Genomic DNA, 27,041 nt, shown 5'->3' with positions numbered 1-27,041 from the left:
ATATACTTTATTCAGTTTACCCTGTAACACATAACAATTTTGTATCAAATAACTTGTGTAAACTGGTCTCTCTTAGTATCTACCACAAATAATATCAGCATATCAGCAAACCAAATAGGAACTCAAAATCTTCTTTGCACAGCAATATCTAAACACATCTGCTAATTTTTATTTGTTTTTTTATTTCCTTTATAGTATGGACGGCTTTAGAGTGGTGAAGCTGAATGAAGTGGTTCGTCAAATGGACATGGTCATCACCTGCACGGGTACGTCTGCTTGCTGTTGGCTAGCTTCCACTTTCACATCCATTTCCTCTATTAAATGCAGCTCTTATCAGCACAAACGATTCCTCCCTGAGCTGCTGTCAAACGGTTGGGCCTTTGACAGCTACGACTGATCTCTTAAGTGGTCTGGGGAAAAATCATGTTTGCCAAGTTGTGAGTCTCTGCTAGTCATAAAGAGAGAACTGAACTCCTGCTTCTTTAATTGGTTGAAGGGTAAAACAGCATTTTGGTAACATTAAGTGAGTTAACATGATTGACAAACAGGACTTCTTCTCTATTTTTTATTATATTATACTATAATAAACCATTTATTAATTGTTATTGTCACTGTCAGCATTTAACAATACATTATTCAAATAAAAAATGCTATGTTCATTTATTTTTAACATAAACAAAAAATGTACAGTTATTTATTCATTCATTAATTTTCTTTTCGGCTTAGTCCCTTTATTTATCTGGGGCCACCACAGCGGAATGAACCGCCAACTTATTCAGCACATTTTTACGCAGCGGATGCCCTTCCAGCCGCAACCCATCACTGGGAAAATTAATAGTTATATTTGTATTAATTAATGGATTAATATATAATTTAAAGCTTTATTAATTCCTTTGGGGCAATTTATTCGGACATAGTGGTGCCTCACATAACAAGATTGACACCTTTAACACAATAAACACCAACACTTAACATCAAGTACACAAACAAAAACTGAAAAAAAAAAAAAAAATATATATATATATATATATATATAAATAATAATTTATAATAAAAAAGAAGGATACAAGGATATTTTGAATATCTTAAAAAATATTTTAAATTCTATAAGTTAATCATTATATAATAAGCCACAAGTCAAAATATTATCATAATTATCATACATTTAAACAAATAAATAATAAATAAAGTAAAAAAAAAAACATCAAATAATCATTGCTCATAATAAGTGGACTTTGGTAACATTTGAACTCTTCTCAGGGTGTCTGTGGGGTCTTAAAATGTCCTAAATCTTAGCAACTAAATTTTAGGCCTTAAAAAGTCTTAAATCTACTGAAATGTTGTGTTGTAGGTCTTAACAGGTCTTAATTTTCTTTTGTTCATTTATGTTTGTTCACCAACAATCAATCTCAATAAAACTTTTTTTTATTTATCATTTTATTTGTTACTTTTATTTTTTAATTATTTTCCTCACCATAAAATTTGCTTAAAAGTTATCCCTATATTTACAGCTGAGGATACTGACCTGGCCTTTATTTTTATTTTTAAATTGTAATTTTTATTATTAATGTATGATTTAATGTATAAAATTAAAATAATTTTTTTGATAGGGCAAGTGAAAATCTTTTCCAACTGGCTTATTCGAAAAAAAAATTCCTTAGCATTTAGCCCTGTAAAAGTGAAAAAACTCAATCATAATGGTCTTTAAAATGTCTTTAAAAGCCTTACAACCTGCTGAAACTCTTTTCACACCAGTGTTTTTTTTTTTTTAAAGTTGCCATCCACTGTCAACATTTTTGATGATTTGTTTCTAAATTTGACAAATATTTTCTACTATGAATATGTTCATATTATATATATATATAAACATAAAGAACCGAGCCTGTTTTAACTTTGTAAATGTGCGTGTGTGTGTGTGTGTGTGTGTGTGTGTAAAACAAAAACAAGACAAGTACTGGACATTCTAAACACTGTAAAAAAATGATGCAAAATTTGCAATAACACTGGCAATTTGGTTGCCAGTAATATTGTAAAAGTAACTAAATAAGTAATGTGTATTTATATAGTGCATTTATTGTGTATGGCCATACACCCAAAGCGCAATACAATCATGGGTGGAGGGTCTCTACCACACTACTAGTGTGCAGCCTCCACTTGGATGATGCGACGGCAGCCACAGGACATTGACGCTAGTGCAATCCCCACTTACCAGCCATAGGTGGAATGGAGAGACAGTGATAGAGCCAATTTGGTGGATGGGGATGATTGGGAGGCCAGTAAGAGCCAATGCAAGGAACTTGGCCAGGACACCAGGGTTACACTCTTTACGAAAAATGCCATGGGATTTTTAATGATCACAGAGCCTTGGTTAACATCTCATCCGAAAGACGGCACCCACTGACAGTAAATTGCCCCCTTTACTTTCCTGGGGCATTAGGACACATACAGACCGCAGGTTGAGCGCCCCCTGCTGGCCTCACTAACACAACTTCCAACAACAACTTAGCTTTTCCATGTGGTCTCCCATCCAGGTACTGACCAAGCTCAGCCCTGCATAGCTTCAGTGAGTAACCAGTCTTGGGCTGCAGAGTGATATGCCTGTACAATTTACAAGTATACTGTAAATTACCAAAACAATTGTGCTGCAGCTTTACAGCACAATTTTAATGATTAATTTACAGTGTGCTTGAAAATATTAGTTTCACTGGCAATTTTTACAGTATTACTGGCATAAATCACAAGCGCACTGTAAATAATCAATCAGAACCGGGCTGTAGTTTTACATCACAATTGTAATAGTTTATTTACAGTGCACTTGTACATTTCACAGTATTACTTGCATTCAAAATTGCCAGTACTTGTAAATTTTACAGCAATTTTTTTTACAGTGTAGGTCTTGCCTTACCATAGTACACCTAGAATACAGATGCTGTCTGTCAATTGACAAGATAACTTTCAAATATAAACGTTCACAGTTTCGCGGGTGAGATGTGTTCCATACATCCACAGAATGACAATTTAGGGGATCCACTAAGATAAAATCAGTATTATTACTCACAGATAATGTATATCAAGGTTATATGAAGAATTGTTTGTTTCTACAGGGAACAAAAATGTGGTGACGAGGGAGCACTTGGACAGAATGAAGAATGGCTGTATCGTGTGTAACATGGGCCATTCCAACACTGAGATCGATGTGGTGAGCATTTCTCAGCTCTGTAAAAACATAGTTTGGTTTATTCATAATGAGGCTCCATTTGCTGTGGCTGTAGCGGGCAAATACTATACCAATGTGAATGTTGCCGTCAACAGCTGTAGGTCCTCTCTGAGCAGCAGGGTCACTTAATCAACCCAAAATCCTCTTAGCTGCATGTTTGCCACAACAGAGTGAACTGAATGAGTGTGTGTGTGTTGGGTATAGTGGTGCGAGTTTTAAGTGTGTGTATTTATGTATGTTTCAGGCAAGTCTGCGGACTCCAGAGCTCACCTGGGAGAGAGTCCGCTCACAGGTTGATCACGTCATCTGGCCTGATGGGAAACGAGTCATTTTACTGGCAGAGGTCTGTACTTGTTGTCTTTTTTCATAAATAAGTGCCAGTCGGAAAGGTTGTTTTATGTTGTGTTGGAAAAATGAGAACTCAATCCAGGATACTCATTACAAGCAGAATTATCTATTGAGACGTGTTGGTTGTTCTGCAGTCAAACACCATCTTCAAGAAATAAATGAGCCTAACAAAAGTCTGAAACAAGTCTAGATGAGTCTGACATGGACAGAGTTGTTCTGTCTGTTATATTGTTTAGAGGATGGGGCAGTAGCTAAAGGTGGAGATGGCTAACACAGCATGCAAATGAAGTAGATACCGTTTCAATCAGAATTAATAAACTGTAACATTTTATTTTCTTTTTTAAATATTTCCCAAATAATGTTTAAAAGATTCAGAAAATTTTCACAATTTGTCTGATAATATTTTTTCTTCTGGAAAAAGTCTTATTTGTTTTATTTCAGCTAGAATAAAAGCAGTTTTTATTTTTTTTTAAAATATATTTTTTAAAATTACCCTAACCTGCCTAGTTAACCTAGTTAAGCCTTTAAATGTCACTTTAAGCTGTATAGAAGTGTCTTGAAAAATATCTAGTCAAATCTTATTTACTTACATCATGACAAAGATAAAAGAAATCAGTTATTAGAAATGAGTTATTAAAACTATTATGGTTAAAAATGTGTTGAAAAAATCTTCTCTCTGTTAAACTGAAATTGGGGGAAAAATGGGGGGAAATAATTCAGGGAGTTTAATAATTCTGACTGCAACTGTAGGTGAAAGAACCTGCCGAGACACTGACCACACAAGTTTATCAACGAAAGAGCTTCTTTCACCTGAATGGATCCACAAAGACAAAAGTCATAGTCATTGAGACCCAGCCCATAGCTTTTGCAGCACTTTGGTCAGCCAGTGCTCTGGAAGCAAAGGGTTTAATGGCACTTACACCATGTCTGCTAGAGTTTTGAATGAAATTAGATAATAAAAAAACCAAAGAATTTAACTTTTCAGTTATTTATACATCACTGTTAATTTGAAACTAGATTATATAAATAGCTATTTCCACAGTTGCATACAGTAGCAGTCAGAAGTTTAGAAACATTTACTTCCCACAAAACAATTTTTTCTGACCATTTAGTGCTAGGGTTGTCCAAACTCAGTCCTGAAGGGCCGGTGTCCTGCAAAGTTTAGTTCCAACTCCAATTCACCTGGGCTAGCTAATCAAGCTCTAACTAGGCTTTCTAGAAACTTTCATGCAGCTGTGTTGAGGCAAGTTTGAACTAAAATCTGCAGGACACCAGCCCTCCATTACCGAGTTTGGATACCCCTGATTTAGTTACTCTCGGGTGTTCTAACCCTTTAGGAATATCTTTTATGAATATATTTTTATGAACGTGGAAAATCTGTAACAACCATTGACAAACATACCAGGAAAAAATATACTACGCATGTCAATGGCTTCTCGTCCTCAGCATTTTTCAAGATGTCTTCTTTTTTGTTCAATAGAAGAAACTCAAACGGGTGACTATTTGATTCATGACTGAAGTTCTGAAATTTCTAAATTCTGAAAACCCTGTCTTGTCACCACAGAAATATATTTTATTTTTAAAAAGTATTTGAAATTTTATTTTTAATTAATTTTATAAATAATTTGAGATAATAATATTTTTCTTGATGCTTTTTCAACTTAAGTTTTGGCTTTAAACATTTTTTTCTGATAAATATTTATTTGTACAAACTGCTGTTTTTAGTCATCTTCAGATATCATGTTTTTGCTGTTCATTAAAGACTACAATTGCAAAAACATGATTTATATACACACACACACACACATATATATATATATATATATATATATATATATATATATATATACAGTATATATATATATATATATATATATATATATATATATATATATATATATATATATATATATATATATATATATATACATACAACATTATTCAAAAACATTATTAGTCTGTCATTTTAGTCTATCATTTTCACAATTTCTGGATTATTAAAAATCTGACTTTCCACACAGGTATTTGCCATCAAATCTTTTTTTTAATTTATTTATTTATTTTTTCACTAATTTCATATTTTCTATGAAAAATGCTTGTCACAACGTATGATATGTACTATGCCATATACCATGACATATATTTTGGTCCACAGAATTTTCCCAAAGCCCCAGTTTTCTCTACTCAATCTGTGAATGTGCCCACCATGATAAATTTCTTTCCTCTATATGTGATTTTCTGCTGGATCACAGTCAATCTCAGTCATTTGTGTTGTGTTTTTCAGGGCCGACTCCTGAACCTGAGCTGCTCAACAGTCCCCTCATTTGTGCTATCAATCACAGCCACAACCCAGGTAATTTAACCTGCCGCCGCTTTGGGTTTTAGCTGCGTCTGTACCGCTGACATTTTATCCATTTATGCCAGAGCTCCTAAGTGCTCCTGCACAGCTGTATGACTATTACGGCTGATTTAACATCTCTAATCGCAGGCTGTTGTGCTCTTTTTTTGTATTAATCTTAGGCTTTGGCCCTGATAGAGCTGTATAATGCACCAGAAGGTCGCTATAAACAGGACGTCTACTTGCTGCCCAAGAAAATGGGTAAGATTATCTGAATTTGTCTCCACCAACAGCTTCAGTACTTTGTGCATTAACTGTGATAAATTGTGTGTTCTTCAGATGAATATGTGGCCAGCTTGCACCTACCCAACTTTGATGCTCATCTTACAGAGCTGTCTGATGAACAGGCCAAATATATGGGCCTCAATAAGAATGGACCCTTTAAACCGAATTACTACAGGTACAACCCCCCCCCCCATATTTCTGTTTAACGGAGAAGGTTAACTGGGCTTGTTAGGGTAATTACGCAAGTTGTTGTATAATAATAGCTTGTTCTGTAGTCTATCAAAAAATGTAGCTGAAGGGGCTAATAATTTTAAACCTACATTTTTTTTAAGTAAAAACTGCTTTTATTCTAGCCTCAATAAAACAAATCGAAAAAAAAAAACTAAAAAAATTATCAGACATACTGTAAAAATGTCCTTGCTCTGTTAAACATTATTTGGGAAATATTTAAAAAAATAAAAAAAAATAAAAAAGGGGCTAATAATTCTGACTTCAACTGTAGTTTTACTACAGTTTAAGCTTTTTTTCTTTTTGTTTAATACAAAAACAGTACAAAGGAAATACACTGGCATAAACATAGTAGCTCCAGCATTAAATCAGAAAACAAAAATAAATGAATTAAAGTGAATAAACAACAAACAAATGGGAGTATTTGTTAATTAAAGCAATCATAATGTTCAAATATAATTATCAGAGTACGATCAGTTGTTTCAAAAAATCATTGGCATAGCACTAATCAGTTCTGAGGAAATTCACAAAAGGTTGCCATACAGTTTGAAATTGGTGTTGAGATTTTGGTTCCGAGGAGTGTATCCTCTCAAGCCAAATGACTTGATACAATTCAACCATCCACTCTTTTTAAAACATGTAGGGTTAGAAGTTTTTCAGTTTAAAAGTTTTTTCACAAGAGTTAGGCCTATCAAAAGGAGATGTTGCTAGGACTTTGGAAAAGTGTCTATTGTCTCAGAATATCCAAGAATTGCAAGACAATGGTCTGGCTTAACCTTCTTTTGAAAAACTTTGGGAAAAAAAAAAATCTAAAATATATTTCCAGAAGGCGAGGCAGTGGCGCAGTAGGTAGTGCTGTCACCTCACTGTAAGAAGGTCGCTGGTTTGAACCTCGGCTAAGTTGGCATTTCTGTGTGGAGTTTGCATGTTCTCCCTGCCTTCTCCGGGTGCTCCGGTTTCCCTCACAGTCCAAAGACATGTGGTACAGGTGAATTGGGTAAGCTAAATTGTCCGTAGCGTATGTGTATGAGTGTGTGTGTGGATGTTTCCCCAACATGGGTTGCGGCTGGAAGGGCATCCGCTGCGTAAAAACTTGCTGGATAAGTTGGCGGTTCATTCCGCTGCGGCGACCCCAGATTAATAAAGGGACTAAGCCGACAAGAAAATGAATGAATGAATATTTCCAGAAATTAAAGAGTTTATTGGTCAATATGTGTTAATATGTGGGATAAACAACCAACTTCTATTTTACATACATAATTGTTTTAATAACTAATTTCTTTTGTCTTTGCCATGACGATGTGACATTATTTTACTATTTATTTTTATTAGTATTCAGCCTAAAGTGCCATTTAAAGGCTTAACTGGGTTAATTAGGGTAATTAGGCAAGTCATTAAAGAACAGTGGTTTGTTCTTTACCTAGTTGAAAAAAATATTTCTTAAATTAGCTAATAATATTGACCTTAAGAATTGTTTTTAACAAAATTAAAAAGTGCTTTTATTCTAGCCAAACTAAAATTAAATAAGAAATAAGACTTTCTCCAGAAAAAAAAGACAGGAAATACTGTGAAAAATTTCCTTGCTCTGTAAAACAATTCAATTTTTTTTTTATATTTCAGAAGAGGGTTAATAATTTTACCTTCAACTATGTCTAAAATATGTAAAATATTATAAAGATGGTTCAAAATATTGCAAAAATTGACACTTTTTTTCAATTGTTGGAATTATAATATATATATATATATATATATATAAGAAAGACTATACAAGCACTTTAACATAACAATATTCTGTACGATATTGTGCAAAGGGGCTTTTTAAGGTTGAAGAAAACAAGTTGGTGGTACATTCACAAGTAAACATTCTTTTCCTTACTGTGTTCTTGTAAGATGAAGTTTAAGTCTGGTGCATACGGAGAGAGGAGTGTTCCTACAGGTGGTTTGTCAAGCCCACTCACCTGTGGGAAGTGCACTTAAGGAATGCACAATGTTTTTTAGAGACATAAACTGTTTTAATAGAGATTTGTAACTGTTTATTATCACTTACTGCCCTCTGCTGGTTTTCAATAAATCGACTATTTATAATTAGAGCTTTTCAGCATAACATTTACTTTTGTTTAAAAGCTTGGGGTTGGTAAGATTTTTATGTTAGCATTTTACATTTTGTGTGTGTGCACAAAATTTGATTTGATATAAAATACAGGAAAACACTTTAAATATTATAATTTAATCACTGTTTTCTCTATTAAAATATTTCAAAATGTAATATTTTACTTCAGGCTTCAGTGCCATGTGATCCTTTAGAAATCATTATTATTTCTTATTATTAATGTTGAGTAATGACTGCTGCTTTTTTGTGTAGAAACTGATATTTTTCTTCAATATTAATGAATAAATAAAAAAACAACAACAGCATTTATTTGATATCAGAGTATTTGTAGCATTATCCATGTCTTTATTGTAACCATGGATCAATTTAATACATCTCTGAATAAAACCTATCATTTCCTAATCCTACTGACCCCAAGTAATCAACAACAACAACAACATACCAAACTGAACGAAAATAACATTTCCTGTTGTTCTGCTTACAGATATTAGTCTGACTGGATGGATTCAGCCTTCATCAAAGATGGAGAGATCTGTAATAACCAGTGAAGCAAGAGATTTATTTTATATTAATATACATTTCTTAAAGCAAAACTTGATTTTACCGAATGTTATTCTTATTTAATAGTGTTACTAATGTCCTGTGACAAAATATATACATTCATGTCACTTTTAGTGCGTTGTTAGAAGTGATGTATTATAGCATATGTTGTAAAATTATCTTTTAACCTAAGAAAGGAAGCGGACCACTGTCTATGGCTCTAAAAAAGTGCCAAATATTGGTTAGAGTTACTGATCTCATAGGACGACTGATAATCATTACCATGCTTTATTTTTTACACATTGATTCCATTGACGTGAAGTTACACTACACTTAAGATTTCATGACCAAAAAAAAGGATGTCTCTGTGGCTTTTTTAATATGAACCTGTTAGTCTTCACATAATATTCCTCTTACATAAGAAAGTATAATAGCTTTTTTTTAAATTATTAAATGAATGTACTGTGTATTACGGCTAAATGCTAGAATGTTCTGGCAATATGATACACACCACTGTGTGCAGAAACTTCTGTGACCCGGCAGCACCTGCTGCTACATATATACCCCGCTTGGGGGGATTTTATGAATAACGTCACCAACTGGGATTTTTCCCGTTCACATTCTGGCACACTTCCATCATCTCTGTGGCCTTTCATGAAACCCTATATTAAGATAACGTTGTTGACCATTATATGTCATGTAGGCCGAACGTAGATGAGAATATATGTAGAGCTGCATGATTAATCGTTAAAACTCGCAATCTTTCTTTTAAACGATTTGCGATATGTATGTTTATTAAAGCTTTAACCATCACAGTGAACGTTTAAATCGGATTCAGACAGAGCAGTTGTTGTGTTAAAGTTATGAAACTGCTTCAGTCTTTTAATCCAGTGTTATTTTTTCGGTGTTACAAACATTAAACTGTCATAGAAGTACTGGGAGGACATTTGGGACTTACTGTATCGATCAAAATCACCTTTTAAAAGTAACTTAAAGGCTGCAGCTATTCAAATTCATGTCGCAGAATAATTTATTCAAGATAAACTTTAAAAAGGTCTTTATGAGTAAGTTATTGAGTCATTCGTTCAAACTGAGACTGAAAAAAATATTTAATAATAATAATATTAATTAAAAAAGGTAGAAAGCAACCGATTTTGTCAGCACCTCTAATTATTAACTTTATTTGTAATTTCTTTAACTTGTCTATTCAGAATCCAATCCTGATTTTTGTATTTAAACAAATAAAACCAAAATGTGATTTTCAGTTTATCTAGAGTCGTGCAGCTCTAAACTGCAGCTGAAATAAGATTTTGAGGCGTTTATGGTTTGCTGAACCTATTGCCCTCAACGTACCTTGGCTAGACTCACAGTAAGCCCACATATCTGGATGGCCATCTGTAAGGGACTGCATATGTCTTAAGTAAATATCACTGTGAATCTGCCATCTAAATATATTTGCCTCATCTGCACTTTGTGATTTACCTTTCACTGCATCATTTGTCAAATGTGCTTCCTCTGCCTTGACGTCATCCAATCCCTGCATTAAAGATCTTGCTCTCACTAAATATGTTTTTGTTTTTATTTATGATATTAATGTTAGAAGCATTTCTGTGTTTACTGTTTTTGATATATGACAAATTTACATTGCAATAACTTCACAGATGTGCTTTTGAATGGGCATTTTATGTGGTCTTTACACACAGTTTTTGACTCTGTTTAAAGGGGCTGTGAAAATAATTTTTCCATATTTAATATTATTTCAGTATTATTAGAAGTGTATTTTATTTTTGATGCAGTAATGTCTTTCTTCTTTTTTAAACAAAAAATGCGTTACCTGGGTCAAAAATATGAATACATTACACCTTTGTAACTTTCATAGACAAAAAGGCAATCCATAGTCCTGGTTAAATTTAGTCGAAATATGATTCGTAGACTATAATTTAAACATAAATTAGTGTTTCTAAATGGTCATAAAAAGCCTTGATTTACGTTACTAGTCAAAAATTAAAGGCATTATACACTTACAAAATCCGACAAAAATACTATTGGTAGTAAATCATGCTTGTAAAAACATCTTCCTCAGACTCAGTATCGTTTTAGCGTACAAAAATCTGCAAAACTCTGACACATTATGGCAGACTTAAGCGATTTTATCCTTATAATCGATCCTAGAAAACCCGAAATATATAATAACCGTGTCAGATATTTGTTCTTATTAACGGCGCATCTTTTCTCACCTCAGATACTTCGATTGGCCCATCCTGGTAATCGCTGAGAAAAGTAACAAATAGCATGTGACAAAACAGCTCGGCGTTTTAATGGCACGTCTTACATAAATAATATGCCCTTAATAAAGTAATAATGAAATAAAAATAACGTCATTTGTAATATAATAATGAGTTAGAAATATGTGACGGAAAAATCAGCGACAAATCTAGTAGTACCCAACACTTGTTGCACAGAAAAGAAATAGAATTCCAGCTTGTTCCGTTTCTATGTTTGGAGCTCTGACGTGTCTTTGAAGCACGCAGGAGACCCCCATTCCGCGTCTAGAAGCTTCAGGGCTTGTCAGACTCTAAAGTTACGGCCAGAGTCAAGAGAAATCTGGGCTTTCTAGAAGGAGGATGACTGCTATAAAGTGCGCAGAAACGCTCGGGCCGAGCAGACGAGAAAACACGACTCGAGCAACCCGAAACAGAGCTGAAATCCGCTCTCTAAAGCGACTGAAGAAACTCACAAGACCTGTAAGTGAGACTTAACATTTGAAAATTTGTTTTGTTGTTGTTGCTATAGTATTCTATAGTTTAAAATAATATTATATACTCACACTTTTTAGGAATTCTTATAAAATATATTTATAATTAATTTTTTTTTAAAGTAGAAGTAGAGTGTATTAATTTAGACATGCAAGTCAGCGACATTTCATTGATGTCAACGTAATATTTTTTTAGATGTTATTATAATATAATGTTATAAATTATACATATTTAATATAATTGTCATCGTTTATATAAGATTGTTTTTTAATTAAACAGATGTTGTCATTGTCTTATGTCTAATTTTTACAGATAAATCAGTAATATTTACATATTTTTTATATTTAAATTTATTCATTAATTTTCTTTTCGGCTTAGTCCCTTTATTAATCTGGGGTCACTACAGCGGAATGAACCGCCAAGTTATCCAGCATATCTTTTACGCAGCGGATGCCCTTCTAGCTGCAACCCATCTCTTGGAAAATATAATATAATATATATTTTATATATATACATTTTTTTAAAAACATTTAATTTTTTGTTTTGCTTTTTTATTACTATAATTTTGTAAAAATTGATTAATTATTTTAAATAATCCCATAAATAGCTTTTACATTATTAAATAAAAATAATGTTTTTTTTTTTTTTTTTAATATTGCAGGTGATTTTAACAATCAAAGATGGCTAAAGGTTTGTCTATTGGCATTGATCTGGGAACCACTTACTCCTGTGTTGGAGTGTTCCAGCATGGCAAAGTGGAGATCATCGCTAACGATCAAGGAAACCGAACCACTCCAAGCTATGTGGCTTTTACAGACACAGAAAGACTCATCGGAGATGCTGCCAAAAACCAAGTCGCCATGAACCCCAACAACACCATCTTTGACGCCAAACGACTGATTGGCAGAAAGTTTGATGATCAGGTTGTCCAGTCTGACATGAAGCTTTGGCCATTTAAGGTCATCAGTGAAGATGGCAAACCAAAAGTTCAAGTCGAGTACAAAGGGGAAAACAAGACATTCTACCCTGAGGAGATCTCATCTATGGTCCTGGTCAAAATGAGAGAGATTGCCGAAGCCTACCTGGGTCATAGAGTCAATAATGCTGTCATCACAGTCCCAGCGTACTTCAACGATTCACAGAGGCAAGCGACCAAAGACGCAGGGGTCATTGCCGGATTGAACGTGCTGCGAATTATCAATGAGCCCACAGCAGCTGCCATCGCCTACGGCCTGGACAAGGGCAGGAAGGGAGAGAGGAATGTCCTGATCTTCGACCTCGGCGGAGGCACCTTTGATGTCTCCATCCTGACGATTGAGGATGGGATCTTTGAAGTGAAAGCCACAGCAGGGGACACTCATCTGGGTGGAGAGGACTTCGACAATCGCATGGTGAAGCACTTTGTTGAAGAGTTTAAGAGGAAGCACAAGAAGGACATCAGTCAGAATAAGAGAGCAGTAAGACGGCTGCGCACGGCCTGCGAGAGAGCTAAAAGGACCCTCTCATCTAGCTCTCAGGCTAGCATCGAGATCGATTCCCTCTTTGAAGGCATCGATTTCTACACTTCCATCACTAGGGCTCGCTTTGAAGAGCTTAACGCGGAGCTCTTTAGAGGCACGCTGGATCCAGTGGAAAAGGCTTTGAGAGATGCCAAAATGGACAAGTCTCAGATCCAAGATATTGTTCTGGTTGGCGGCTCCACCAGGATCCCCAAGATACAGAAGCTCCTGCAGGACTTCTTCAATGGAAGGGATCTCAACAAAAGCATCAACCCAGATGAGGCAGTGGCGTATGGAGCGGCGGTGCAGGCTGCCATCCTGATGGGTGATACCTCGGAAAATGTCCAGGACTTGTTGCTTCTGGATGTGGCTCCGTTGTCCCTGGGAATCGAGACGGCTGGAGGAGTCATGACTGCACTCATCAAACGTAACACCACCATCCCCACCAAGCAGACGCAGATCTTCTCCACATATTCCGATAACCAGCCGGGAGTCCTGATCCAGGTGTTTGAAGGAGAGAGGGCTATGACCAAAGATAACAATTTGCTTGGCAAGTTTGACCTTACTGGGATCCCACCAGCACCACGTGGTGTACCTCAAATAGAGGTGACCTTCGACATTGATGCCAATGGAATTCTTAACGTATCCGCTGCCGACAAGAGCACGGGAAAAGAGAACAAAATCACTATAACCAATGACAAAGGTCGACTGAGCAAGGAGGATATCGAGCGTATGGTGCAAGATGCGGAAAAGTACAAAGCCGAGGATGAAGTGCAGAGAGAGAAGATCGCAGCAAAGAACGCTCTGGAGTCTTACGCCTTCAGTATGAAGAACACTGTTGAAGATGAGAACCTGAGGGGAAAGATCAGCGAACAGGATAAGAAGAAGATCATTGATAAGTGTACAGAGGTCGTTTCTTGGTTGGAGAACAATCAGCTGGCTGAAAAGGAAGAGTATGAGCATCATCAGAAGGAACTGGAAAGTGTGTGCAATCCAATCATCTCGCGGCTGTATCAGGGAGGAGCTCCTCCTGCAGGTGGATGTGGATTCCAAGCCCAGCCTGAATCATCACAGGGCCCCACCATTGAAGAGGTGGACTAGAGATAGTAAAGTGTGCATACACATGGAGTTCTATTAATTACTGATTTAAATAAGACATATGTCTAGTTTATTGTGCTAAATTATTTTTATATCTTGTTTGTCAAATGTTTTTTAATGCTCTAAGGCAAGGGTGTCCAAACTCCAAGCACGGTTCTGGAATGCCGGTTTCTTGCACAGTTTAGCTTCAAATTCCTTTAACACGCCTGCCTGAAAGTTTCTAGTATACCTAGAAAGAGCTTGATTAGCTGGCTCAGGTGTATTTGATTGGGGTTGGAACTAAAACACGCAGGAAACCTGAGTTTGGCCATCCCTGCAAATTGTCTTTCAGTAATGTTTTATTGTATTTTATTTGGTATTTATCATTTTCGACAATTAAAAAAATGCCAATTTAAACCAAGAAATCCTTCGAAATCTGTCTTTATTTTTCTGTTTAAAAAAGCAGGGTGGAAAAAAATGACATGTAAATTTTGTTTGTATACCTCAAAAGGAATAACACTCAGTAAATGTTTTGGATCGTGGTATGTGAACACACAAAAATAGTGACACTTGTGTTGCTCTAAATATTTGCAAATTCAAATGTGAAACACAACTTTTGATTTAGGGCTTTTATTTTTTTTTGCAGATCTAAAGTAAAGCATTTTATTTTTTGTTGCAAAAAACAGTTGACATGTTTACATCGATATTTGTGTACAACAATAATGTGAATTACATTGTCCATGAAAAATGTACAAGAGAGAAAGAAATTAAAAAAAATAATAAAGAACATGAAATAAACTTGAGGGTAAGCCATTTAAGAACCAATTACAGTATATGAATTAAAGCCAGTGACGCAGTGGGGCAGTAAGTAGTGCTGTCGCCTCACAGCAAGAAGCTCACTGGTTCGAGCTGGGTCAGTTGGTGTTTCTGTGTGGAGTTTGCATGTTCTCCCTGCATTCGCATGGGTCTCCTCTGGGTGCTCCGGTTTCCCCCACAGTCCAAAGACATGCAGTACAGGTGATTTGGGTAGGCTAAATTGTCCGTAGTGTTTATGTGTGTGTGTGGATGTTTCCCAGAGATGGGATGCGGCTGGAAGGGCATTCGCTGCGTAAAACACATGCTGGATAAGTCGCTGGTTAAGCTGTAACAACCAAATACATAAATTTGTATTTATGTATTTTGGTATGTAATACATAAACCAAATACATACATTTTCAAATAAATTCATTTATTTAATTTCATTCAATAAATGAATGAAATTAAAGCCATAAAAATAAAATTGTACTGTTTGCTTTCCCATTTTCAGATAAAGAAATTATATTTAAAAAAATGATTTAATTCTTGCAAAAAAAAAAAAAACCAAAAAATAAATCAGGAAATATATAGTTTGGTTTTTAAGTAAATTTGCATTTGCTGATATGGAATTTACTAAGAAAATAAATTTATAGCAAAACAAGCATTTCTTTTAGTAGAGGCAGATTCATAATGATTAAAAATAATATCTTTAAAACAGAAACATCTTGTGTATTATCCTTAATAAATTATCCAAAATGTTTCCAAAATTGTACAACATAATTACAATCCCACAATAAATGAAACGTAAAACTTGACAAATTGACATCTGTATATTGTTCATCTTTTTCATAACAATTAACTTCAATTACTATAGCTCTTTACTACCAATAAATAAATCAACAGACAGACAAACAAACAGATAAATAAATAAAGGGGGTTAAACCTGCTTTACCTAATTTTGTACACTAGGTGACGTTGTAGGCCAAACTGCTCAACTCTTACAGAACACTCAACATGATAGAAGACTTGGACCCAATTTACATTATATCTGATGTCAAGTTTCTCACATGTACTTATTTAATTAAGCATTCATATCTTGAATATTAAATGTTTATTTAATTGTAATATTTTTAATTCCCGTACAGGTTACTTTTTCGAAACAACATTCTTTTTTGAAACAACATTGCCATGCATGTAGTCTACATAAAACAGAATTAAATACAATTATACAACTTTTCTAGACTTAAGGACATTTTATATGGATTGGCAGGATAATCAAACACAAATACAGTGTTAAATATATGCATAAAAGGTAATTAAAATCTAAAAATATAAATATAAACAGTCAGATTTACGATGCTAATTAGTGCGGAAATGCGTCATCATATTCCTTGAAATATCGCCAATAATCGAATAAACAAAAGCTTTCCTCTTCACTAATCAAATTGAGCTCACATTCATACGTATGCAGCGCTGTAAGGGTTACCGAGACACTGGAGCATCATCATCATCCTCATCATCCTCCCATGGGCAGTGTCGCCTGACTGTCACTACATGCAACAGATCTTTCTCAACAAACTGATCCCGTCTCACCCTTCGACAACAGACGCTTTATCCTCATACAGATGTACAATCAAACTTACCCTTATTAACTCAATGTTGTGTCAGGAATAATGCGCGCGCACGTGACAACAGGCTGGAATTCACTAATGCAGCGACAAAGAGACGAGAGTTTAGTAAGAGACTCGTTTTTAGACAAACATTTGAGCTATTTTTAAATGTTTTTTGTTTACTATCGTGCCAAAGTGCCCATACACGAGGAACAGCACCAGCAGCAACCTGTAGACAGAAAGAAAAAACCGAGGAGTTTCTCCGGTAACAGGTGGTTCTTCCCGCGTCTCACGGTCATGTTGACGGCGGAAACTCTCTACAGTTGTGCGACTTTTGTAACTGACAGCAGCTGCGCTGGTTTAGAAAGCCAAGAGAGTCACTAAATAAAAGCCTCTCCATCGAAATCTATGATCAGCTCGGTGTGTGTTTCGTCGTACCGCGGGCGCAAGTCAGGCAACAAACCTCCTTCCAAATCATGTCTGAAGGAAGAGATGGCCAGATGCGAAGACTCGGACAAAATCATCATCAACGTCGGCGGAACGCGCCACGAAACCTACAGGAGCACCCTGAGGACCATACCGGGCTCCAGACTCGCCTGGCTCGCGGACACGGACAGCCAGGTGAACCCGGACGCAGACACCGGGCAGACGCACCCGAACAGCGAGTTCTTTTTTGACCGACACCCTGGCATATTCGCCTATGTGCTGAACTACTACAGAACTGGCAAGCTCCACTGCCCGGCGGATGTGTGCGGCCCTCTGTTCGAGGAGGAGTTGGCGTTTTGGGGCATCGACGAGACGGACGTGGAGCCCTGCTGCTGGATGACCTACCGCCAGCACAGGGACGCAGAGGAGGCGCTGGACATATTCGAGCCGCCGGATCCTGAGGACGCGGAGGATGACCAGGACATGCCCAGACGCTTTGGCATTGAGGACAGCCCCGACCGCTCCAGGGGATGCTGTGAAGTTTGGCAACCAAAAATATGGGCGCTCTTTGAAGATCCCTATTCTTCGCGTGCAGCCAGGGTAAGAGATCTGATTCCAAATAACATGGGTTAAGGGGAAAATATGACCATATCACAAAGAGATATATAACTTTTGTCTTACAGTGAAACTTAAAATAATTATATATTCGTATTTATAGTGTGATTAAAAGCAGGTAAACATACTTAATATAACTAAAGCATACTTATATGTAGTTTATAGTTTGAATATATAGTTACTTTGATAAACAAAATGTACATTTTTCATTTTTCCTCACTATGCAAGTCAATGAGTCCTATATCAACCAGCATTCTTCAAAATAGTGTTCAACAGAAAAAACTCAAAAATATTTAAAACCACATGAAAGAGAGAGAGAGAGAGTAAATGATGAAGTAATTTTCATTTTTTAATGAACTAACCCTTTAAATGGAGGATGTGTATACATTTGGTATGTCTGGATTATTAAAATCAACTCTGGTGCAATTGCAGGTAATTTGAGTAAGTGTGAATGCTGCTATTTGAACCTTGTGTGCACTAAACAAGCTAAAACTGTATTTTTGTTCTCATTTAAACAAACTCTTTAGTTTGACTATAAAACAATGACGACACAAATCAGTCCCTTCAATCAAACCAAAAACAAGACACAATGAATTTCACAAGTTGCGACCATAAAAAGGTCCAATGCTCAGGCAAACTGTACCTTTTGCGTTTTCGTTGTAGTTAGGAGTTTAATACATCATTAGAATTAGAGCTGCACGACATCTTTTAATTTACTGTGGTAAATGTTGCGATATAAACAGTTTCATCATTCATTCATTTTCTTTTCGGCTTTGTCCCTTTATTAATGTGGGGTCGCCACAGCAGAATGAACCACCAACTTATCCAGCATATGTTTTACGCAGTTGATGCCCTTCCAGCTGCAACCCATCACTGGGAAACACCCATACACTCTCATTCACACTCATACACTACGGACAATTTAGGCTACTCAATTTACCTGTACCACATGACTTTGGACAGTGGGGGAAACCGGAGCACCTGGAGGAAACCCATGCGAATGCAGGGAGAGCATGCAAACTCTATACAGAAATGCCAACTGACCCAGCCGGTGCTTAAACCACCAACCTGCTTGCTTTAAGGCAGGGGTCACCAATCCTGGTCCTGGAGGGCCGGTGTCCCTGCAGGGTTTAGCTCCAACTTGCCTCAACACACCTGCTTGGATGTTTCAAGTATACCAAGTAAGACCTTGATTAGCTTGTTCTGGTGTGTTTGATTAGGGTTGGAGCTAAAATCTGCAGGACACCGGCCCTCCAGGAACAAGTTTGGTGACCACTGCTTTAAGGCGACAGCACTACCTAATGCGTCACCGCGTCGCCTGGAATAGTTTCATCAGATGCATTGAATAACTCTATCTGGATAGTGTTCAATAATTCACATCAGGGGACTGAATCATGCATAAAATGTTAAACAAATTACAAGCAGTGTTGCCTTATGGTTTTGTCAAACATTATTCAGATACAGAAATTGAAAAACAATGTAAAACAACACTGCATCATCTTCATTGTATAAATAATCAAATTAAATGTATCTTTATTAAAGTGCTGCACTGTACTCTTGTTTGCTGCACACTTGTAGCTTGATTCTCTTTATTGGTTTTGCTTGGAAATGAAAATGACACATTGGGTGTGCAGCATATGGCTTAGATTGTAGTTTCTGCTCTACTAACAAAAGAATTGTACCAAAAAGAACATGCCAAGGGGTCACACGGTGCGCAGCACAGCAAGAAGTTCGCTGGTTCAAGCTGAGCCACTATATAATTTCTGTGTCGAGTTTGGATGTTCTCCACGTGTTCACGTGGGTTTCCTCCGGGTCCTCAGGTTTCTCCCACAATCCATTTTAGCCATAGTGTGTGTGAATGTGATAGTATATGGATGTTTCCCAGTACTGGGTTGCAGCTAAAAGGGGACCTATTTTGTAAAACATATGCTGGATTAGTTGGTGATTCATTCCGCTGTGTCGACCCTTGATGAATAAGGTGACTACGCCGAGGGAAAGTGTATGAATGAATAAACTTGCCAAGTATAAAAAGCAAAGAAACAATTAAAGAAACTTTGTTTCAGGGTCCGAATTATACACATATATTTTTATGTAATTTTGCCAGTTTTTAAGGATGTTTTTGTATGGTAAATGATAACAGAAGATGAGAGATACTGTACAGCTTAATTAATGATACATGGCATTTACCATTATTGATCATTTTAAAAGTTTAATACAGTAATAAATGAAATATCTCTTTAATGTATTATGTAAAGAAAACATTATATGATTTTACGTTGTTGTATATAGTTGCAAATGGGCAAGATGTCTGAGGTGTGACAGACATAGTGTATCACACATTAAAAAATACAGTAAAACTAAGATCATAATAGATTGATTTTACTTTAGATAATATTTGTTTGTAATGTATGCATCTAATGGCTCAAACTGTGTGATTAGTAATGTTCTAAAATGTAAAAGGACACCAACGCGCACAATAAACATGAAACGAGCCATAACCTAACATGCTCTAACTAATCCATGACTTGCACATTTGAATTAGACACTTTAATATGAGTGGCATTGACTTGCATCTTGCAATATATAGTAATTACACACTTCTCTAGAGCTTTATGTACATAAACGTTATAATCACTGATCATCCTGAAGCTGCGGTCACACTGGGCTTTTCCTCCCATAGACTTCCATTCATACGCACGCAAATGCTTCAGACCGGAAACGCAGGGTCATGCGTCAAGTTTCGCAAGATGATGCGGTTCAAAGTTCAAGCTTGGTGAACACTGACCTGCGAAATCGCATCACTTGACTGCGTGAGACCAATCGAGGATCAAAACATGAAATCTCTGGACAGAAATTTAAAACATGGAGCAATTGCTAGCTTTTAAAAATGTCTAATAAGCTTGTTTAATCCCGCCCCTTTTCGCAGAGCTGTACGACAGAATTTCGTAAACTTAAACTCTGGTGTGACCGCAGCTTTACTCTGCGGTTACCAATGGAAACACAATCAGCACTAACTGTCTGTTAAACTGCACCTGTCTCACTCTGTAGCGCACACACATTCACACAGATGCCACCTGCCCTAGTGTTAGTGTGTCACACGCTGATGTCAGAAGTGTAAAATCCTCTCTTGCTGTGATGGATGAATGACACTTGCAGTTTCTGTGATGCTACAGAGACAAAATGATTTGTGTTACCATAAATCAACAATCTGATATGCCCTTTTCTCTCCTTTATCGCGATAGGTTTGTAAACTGATAGTATATAAATGCACAAAATCATCTCTAAACAAAAGAATGTTTATTATGTAATGAGGTGTAATGAGATGTATTGAGGTCATTTTTATTTTGTGTGGCCCTGAATAACAAAACCTTACAGTATGTTCTTTTATGTTTAAGTAAATTATTTGGCAATAATTAAAAATACACTGTATGAGTCAAAATAAAATACTTTTATGCTAAAATATCTTTTAAATATTGTGAATATCTTGTTCCATAAAGCTGTTTTAACATTTCATGCTGTAAATATATAAAAACTATATAGAAAATATATATATATATATATAATATCTATATATAATAATTATTATATATAATTATTGTGATTTTTTTCAATATTTACATTTGGAAATTAGATTGCAGATTTTCAAATATATTTATCTTGAATAAATATTGTTTTATCATAACAAGCCATATATCAATGGAAGGCTTATTTATTCAGTTACAGTTTTAAAGAATTGACATTTATGGCATTTATTGTGGTCCAGGGTCACATTTGAATATTATTTATATTGTCAAGATTCAATCTGGGTGAGAATAAAAGAAAAATGAAACAAGAGGGATTAAGAAAACCTGATTATAGCACTTTTAAAATGTCTAAATGTCAAGTCCGTAATGATGACGGGCAGAATTGACTCTCAGCAGGTATTACCATGATGCAATTAGAGCAAAGTGTTTTTAAAGTGGTTTGATTTATTTGTGTTGTAATGTGTCTGCCCTTGCTCACATTAGACCGTCATGAAAAGAGCTCAGCAATGCTACAGTATGTTTATTTGATGAAAAGTATGAAAAAGACATCAAAATTCTAAATAATCCTAATAAAATCCTATCTAATCCATAAAAATATTATGGCTGTATTGTTTAACAGATTTGTGGAATACTCCATATTTTTCAACATAGGCTCATTGTACCCCGGTATACATTTATGGAGAGTGTGAATTACAGCATGTATCAGCCAGAGCTATGTACTGCATGGCTGCATTTAGCCTTTATAGCGAACGTTACGATGTGGTATGACTTCGCAGATGGCTTCTGTTTCTTTTTGTGCTACCAGCTGACAACTTACTTTTAGTTGGATGTATCTTTTGCTATTACCAGTTTGCCCAGTAGCTCACTATGTACGTCTGTGGACTTGAAACGCAAAGAGGAGTTGGTCGTGATGATATGGTTTGAAGTCTGGCAAAGAATGGCTCAAGACAGCAAATAAAACAAAAACAAAAGACAAAAAAATAAATAAACAAGTAAATAACAGGGTGAGAATGTGGATCAAAAATTGTGGTAAAAATCGGTTGGGTTTAGGGAAGCAGGTGGGCACTGGTCAGTCTGTGCTTTTAAAACACTACTGGTTGGGTTTAGGGGAGGAGGAGGGGGTTATTGGTCTGTCGGTTATTCAACAGCAGCCTCTTGTGGATTTACGTGAGAAGATCTGGTGCTAATGGCACTCGGGAGAGAAATTAGAGATCTGAAAATGTGTACACAGCAGCCTCTGGTGGATTTGCGAAAACAAAAACTGCAAAAAAAAAAAAGTACCTCCTGTGACGTATGTATCCATAATGAGCCTGGGTTTATACAGGAACTGAAAATTCTAAGAATGTTTTAGGTTTCATAATAATTTCTACAGTCACTTTTGATCAATTTAGTGTGTCATTGCTGAAGGAAAATAAAATAAAGTATTAATTGCTTTCTCAGCCTAAGCTATCCCAAAGGATGCATATGCGAGTTCTTATGTTCATATCTGAGTGTTTTGAGGCAAATTTCAAGGTTGGATTCAGTTATAATCACATCACCAGCAAGAGTACTGCTGGCAGAGCGTATAGTCTCTGCTGTAATGAGCTGTTTAAATCAGTAATGTGAAAGCTTTTTATTGTAAGGCTAAATCTCTGTTACAGTATTGAACTCTGGACCTTATGGCTCTTTTATTTTCACAGAAAAATCAATTTCTTCCCTTAGAGAACTTTAGAAGTAATTAATTGCTTTAGTTGTTCGGCACAGAGGTCACTTTTAAAAAAACAAAACAGTATCATACAGTATGTGTCTTTTCTTCAGGCTACAAAACAGACAGGTTTCATTGATAAGCATTGTGTTTGTCACCTCTGAGATGCTTTTATTGTTAGCCTCTACACACAGCTGAGCCGCTGCCTTGAGGTCCAACACTTCTTCATCATTACTATGTTTGTTTGTTCCTAATTAATTTAGATTTTTCCAGCACACAAGCCTGACAGACTATTAAACCTCTTGGAAAAGCAGTAATAAGGAAGAAACAGAGCAGGTACACCTTGCACGGAATAAACCACTCTGAGCAAACAATAGATCATTATATTCCAATCGCCTAGAAATGACAAGGAGCAAAAAAAGGTTGGGTTTCTTGGACTCTGCTCCTTTTCGGCCATCTCAATTATCTCTGCCTTGAGAGCATTATGGGCTGCAGGGCTCATGTTACCATGTTACTGGTGGCTGCTCAGGCCAGCTAATACAGTTAGAAAGAGAAAAATCCATCTCTGAAGGCTTTTATTAATCACAGCGTACAAACAGCAGAGGAGAAATAGAAAGTAAAATGTAATTTTTAATTGCTTTTCTGTAAAAAAAAATATCAAAACGTCATTCAAGATAAAAATATCTGACCTTTATAAATGTAAAAATGTATTTTTGCTACACAAGTCATTCAAGCCAAATGTAGTCTAACTTAGTCCTGGTGCGATTATTAAATGAGATTTATTTATAAACTAATTTCGAGAGGATTCCATGCTTATGATTGCACAGCTGGTCCTATATTATCCAATTCATGATTCACCAATCAGAGGATTCCCAAGTCACCATAAATAACCTAAGTTCCATATCACAGCCATCTTCCTTTTGAAGAATCCCCTCTTTCACCTCTACTCCTCCTTTCCTAGATGGGTGGCACAGTGGCCCAGTGGTTAGCACTGTTGCCTCAAAGCAAGAACATCACTGGTTCTAGTCCTTATGTTCTTCCCGTACTTGCATGGATTTCCCCTCGGTTTCTTCCACAATACAAAAACATGCAACTGAAGTTTATTGACTCATCCAAATCGGAACTATAGAAGTGCTCCTAGTAAGTAGTTATTTCTATTTTATATCTATTTTATGTATTGTCAGAAATGTGGCTAATTTGTATGCATTCATACAACTACCCCTCTATGAAAACATAACATTTTTTTAAGGAGTCCCCAAACTCCACCTCTACCCGTTTTTGAGGAAAAGCAAAGTGTACTAAAATCTATAAATGAGTTTGAACAAATTTATAAGATTTAGCCACTAAATTCAAAAGTTACAAATTGACATGAGATTGCGTTTGTTTTCAGATACCTCAGGAAGTTGTCAAAATTTTTAGACCCATTTACACCTGTATTTTGTGTCATTCAGCTGTGATCGGATTCACAAAAATGCATATTAATATCAGATTTAAATTCAGCCTTAGTTTATCGAAAGGCAGGCATTGTTGTTTTGGGTTATTTTGCAGTTGTCCCAGCAAAGAATCATACAACAACGATTTCAACTGTATTTATTTTATCAATTTCTTTTCACTCAGCTGGAACTGAAATGGTCCCAGTGCTGGGTTATGGCTGAAAGGGCATGTGCCGCATAAAACATTTGCAACTTATAAACATATGAGTAATTGGTGGTTCAATCTACTGTGATGACTCCTGATAGTTAGTGAGTCAGTGAGTGAGGAACCGAAAATGGTTTAGCTACCAACATTCTTAAAAAATTCTTGAGAATAAATGGGAGTGAGTGAATTTTTAGGTGGACTATCCCTTTAAACTGTTAAAAGGATGGAAATTTTGTTGTATATGTGTTGATAGTTTTTGTTGCTTTTGTTAAATGTAAGCTGTACCTTATAATTACTACATTATGTTCTCACCGCCATGGTAATTAATCACTCACAGGGTAATTGACCCAGTGGCAAAGACTGTCTGGATGTGTGCCGTGCATTTTGGTAGTAAATGCAGTGTTCTCAATTGTTGTGTGCTATTAAAAAGCTTTCCAATAAGTTTGTCCCTATTATACTATTATAATGACTCCTAATTTTGTTTTGGAGGTGTCCAATAGGCTTACATCCTTCTAAAGTCAAAACAGCTTTGCATTTTTTCACTATTTATACTGAAGCATCTTTTCTTTTCAAGGATCTGGTCTTCCAAGTGCCTGCTTGTGCTCTGGTTGGTCAGATGACCCAGTCTGTTGTGATTGATTGACAGCTTGTGCTCATATCAGAAACCCAAGGCTATTATTATATATGAATGTCTGTTCTAGAGGCTTCCTCAGTAATCATAAACACAGTGATCAAAGATCAACAATGGCACTAGTAATTAAACAAAAATTCTTCATGTGATATGAGATTTCAGAAAGCTAAATGGAAAAGTTTGATGAAGCTAAGGGTTATTTATGGAACAACCAATGCCAATGAAAAACCTTTTCTTTCAGAATGTCGAGGTAAATAAACGAAACATCAGTTTTTTGGTGATAGAGTCTCAAGAATAAACTCTGTGGCCTTCTTTAAAGCTCTTTTCAGTTGTTTTGCCCCATTATGAAGCAAAACAGATTAAAATGTAAGCTACTTAATTTTAACATTACAGTTTAAGAAAGCGACTTTTATTGACATTGTTAGTACTTTGAAACAATATACTGCATAAGAAATAATATATAGAAATACATCTGCAAAGTAACAGTAAAGATACAGACAGCTAAATACCTGGTTTTTATACAGTACTTTAAACTTCTTGTCGTGTTCTGGTCAAATCTGACCAATTTACAACTTAAAACACTCTTAAATATTGTGTTTCACATCTGATTGCCTCAAGGCCTTATGATATCCTCCACACTATGCTTGAACATATCGTGATGATCACTCTTTTCATTAAATTTTGAGTGTTTTAATCAACCTTGTTACACCTGTGGTTAAAAGTGACCACCCTAGGAAATAAATGGATATCCAGACTATATTCATCCATCAGACAGAAAACATCCCTATATACTGTAAACCACCCCAACTCACTCTCTCAGTCACTCACATTTCAGACTCAACTATGTCTTTTGCAGACACATTTCTTTTCCGCACTTATGTGCTGATCCTCCAGCCACGAAGAAAAGTAACTATTTTATGTATTGTTAGTTTAGTTTGAAAAATAAACGAATGAAAATGTAAGAATTTAAAAAGGAATAGTGGCACCCAACCCTACCCCTAAACCCAACCATCATTGGGGGATAAGCAAATCGTACTAAATTGTACGAATGAGATCATATGAAATAGTTGCTAAATCAAAAAGTTATGAATTGCCTTGAGAGTGTCGGATCCTCCCGTGTGATCCTCCCATCTGTGTGTGTGGTCTTCTCTTTTTTTCTTTCTTTCTTCCAGCCAATCTCCGTGTCTAGCAGGAGCACTTTTACCTTAACTTAGCATCAATAATTTTATTGGATAAGACCATTAGAAACTCAGTCAAAATGACCAAAGTAAAACTAGTGCTAGTTCTTTGTCCATACTCACCGTCTGTAACAAGACGTCTGTGTCCAAACTCAGTCATGGAGGGCCGGTGTCCTGCAGATTTTATCTCAAACTTGCCTCAACACACCTGCATGGTTGTTTGTAGACTACCTAGTAAGAGCTTGATTAGCTAGGCCAGCTGTTTCTGATTAGGGTTGAAACTAAACTTTGCAGGACACCAGCCCTCCAGGACCGAGTTTGGACACCCCTGGTCTATACCCTCAGTCACTATTCCTTATATTAGTACACTAATATAGTCCATTTGATGGACTGAATGAAAATTCGAGCACTCAGTACACAGGGAAAGATACTGTTTTGTTTATGTTTGCTGGTTGATAAATCATTCAGATGGATTAAAAATTCAATTCCTTTGGTCAGACCCTGTGATAATTTGTTTAATAAATTGTCTATTGGTAATGAAA

General features: G+C 36.0%; 3 protein-coding genes across 6 annotated transcripts in view; all 3 read left to right on the top strand.

The window, feature by feature from the left end:
• The window catches only part of ahcyl1 (adenosylhomocysteinase-like 1), a 39,281-nt gene extending 28,650 nt beyond the window's left edge, over positions 1-10,631 (top strand). For both annotated transcript variants that reach the window (NM_201293.2, NM_001431061.1), the window contains exons 11-17: positions 196-266; positions 3,105-3,199; positions 3,462-3,560; positions 5,850-5,918; positions 6,086-6,164; positions 6,243-6,363; positions 9,011-10,631. In NM_201293.2, coding sequence (NP_958450.2) covers positions 196-266; positions 3,105-3,199; positions 3,462-3,560; positions 5,850-5,918; positions 6,086-6,164; positions 6,243-6,363; positions 9,011-9,017 — 541 coding nt within the window. In that variant the 3' untranslated portion in view covers positions 9,018-10,631. The remainder of the gene's footprint in view (positions 1-195; positions 267-3,104; positions 3,200-3,461; positions 3,561-5,849; positions 5,919-6,085; positions 6,165-6,242; positions 6,364-9,010) is intronic.
• Positions 10,632-11,729: 1,098 nt separating this feature from the next.
• hspa1b (heat shock protein family A (Hsp70) member 1B) lies at positions 11,730-14,422 on the top strand. Its single transcript, NM_001100062.1, has 2 exons — positions 11,730-11,810; positions 12,484-14,422. Exon 2 carries the CDS (start codon positions 12,503-12,505, stop codon positions 14,420-14,422), a length of 1,920 nt encoding a protein of 639 aa, NP_001093532.1. The 5' UTR covers positions 11,730-11,810; positions 12,484-12,502.
• A 2,346-nt stretch (positions 14,423-16,768) lies between these two features.
• Positions 16,769-27,041, top strand: part of kcnc4 (potassium voltage-gated channel, Shaw-related subfamily, member 4) — a 47,496-nt gene continuing 37,223 nt past the window's right edge. For 2 of the 3 annotated variants that reach the window (XM_073909918.1, XM_073909917.1), the window contains exon 1: positions 16,769-17,829. In XM_073909918.1, the coding sequence (XP_073766019.1) occupies positions 17,212-17,829 (618 nt within the window). In that variant the 5' untranslated portion in view covers positions 16,769-17,211. The remainder of the gene's footprint in view (positions 17,830-27,041) is intronic. The other variant, NM_001195196.1, reaches the window with a different exon arrangement.

The sequence above is a fragment of the Danio rerio genome, chromosome 8, assembly GCF_049306965.1.
Source record: "Danio rerio strain Tuebingen ecotype United States chromosome 8, GRCz12tu, whole genome shotgun sequence".
Taxonomy (NCBI): domain Eukaryota; kingdom Metazoa; phylum Chordata; class Actinopteri; order Cypriniformes; family Danionidae; genus Danio; species Danio rerio.
This window is presented reverse-complemented; position numbering and strand designations above follow the sequence as displayed.

Coding starts and splice junctions, on each gene's coding strand:
- hspa1b (NM_001100062.1), top strand. CDS start 12,503: ATGGCTAAAGGTTTGTCTATTGGCATTGATCTGGGAACCACTTACTCC.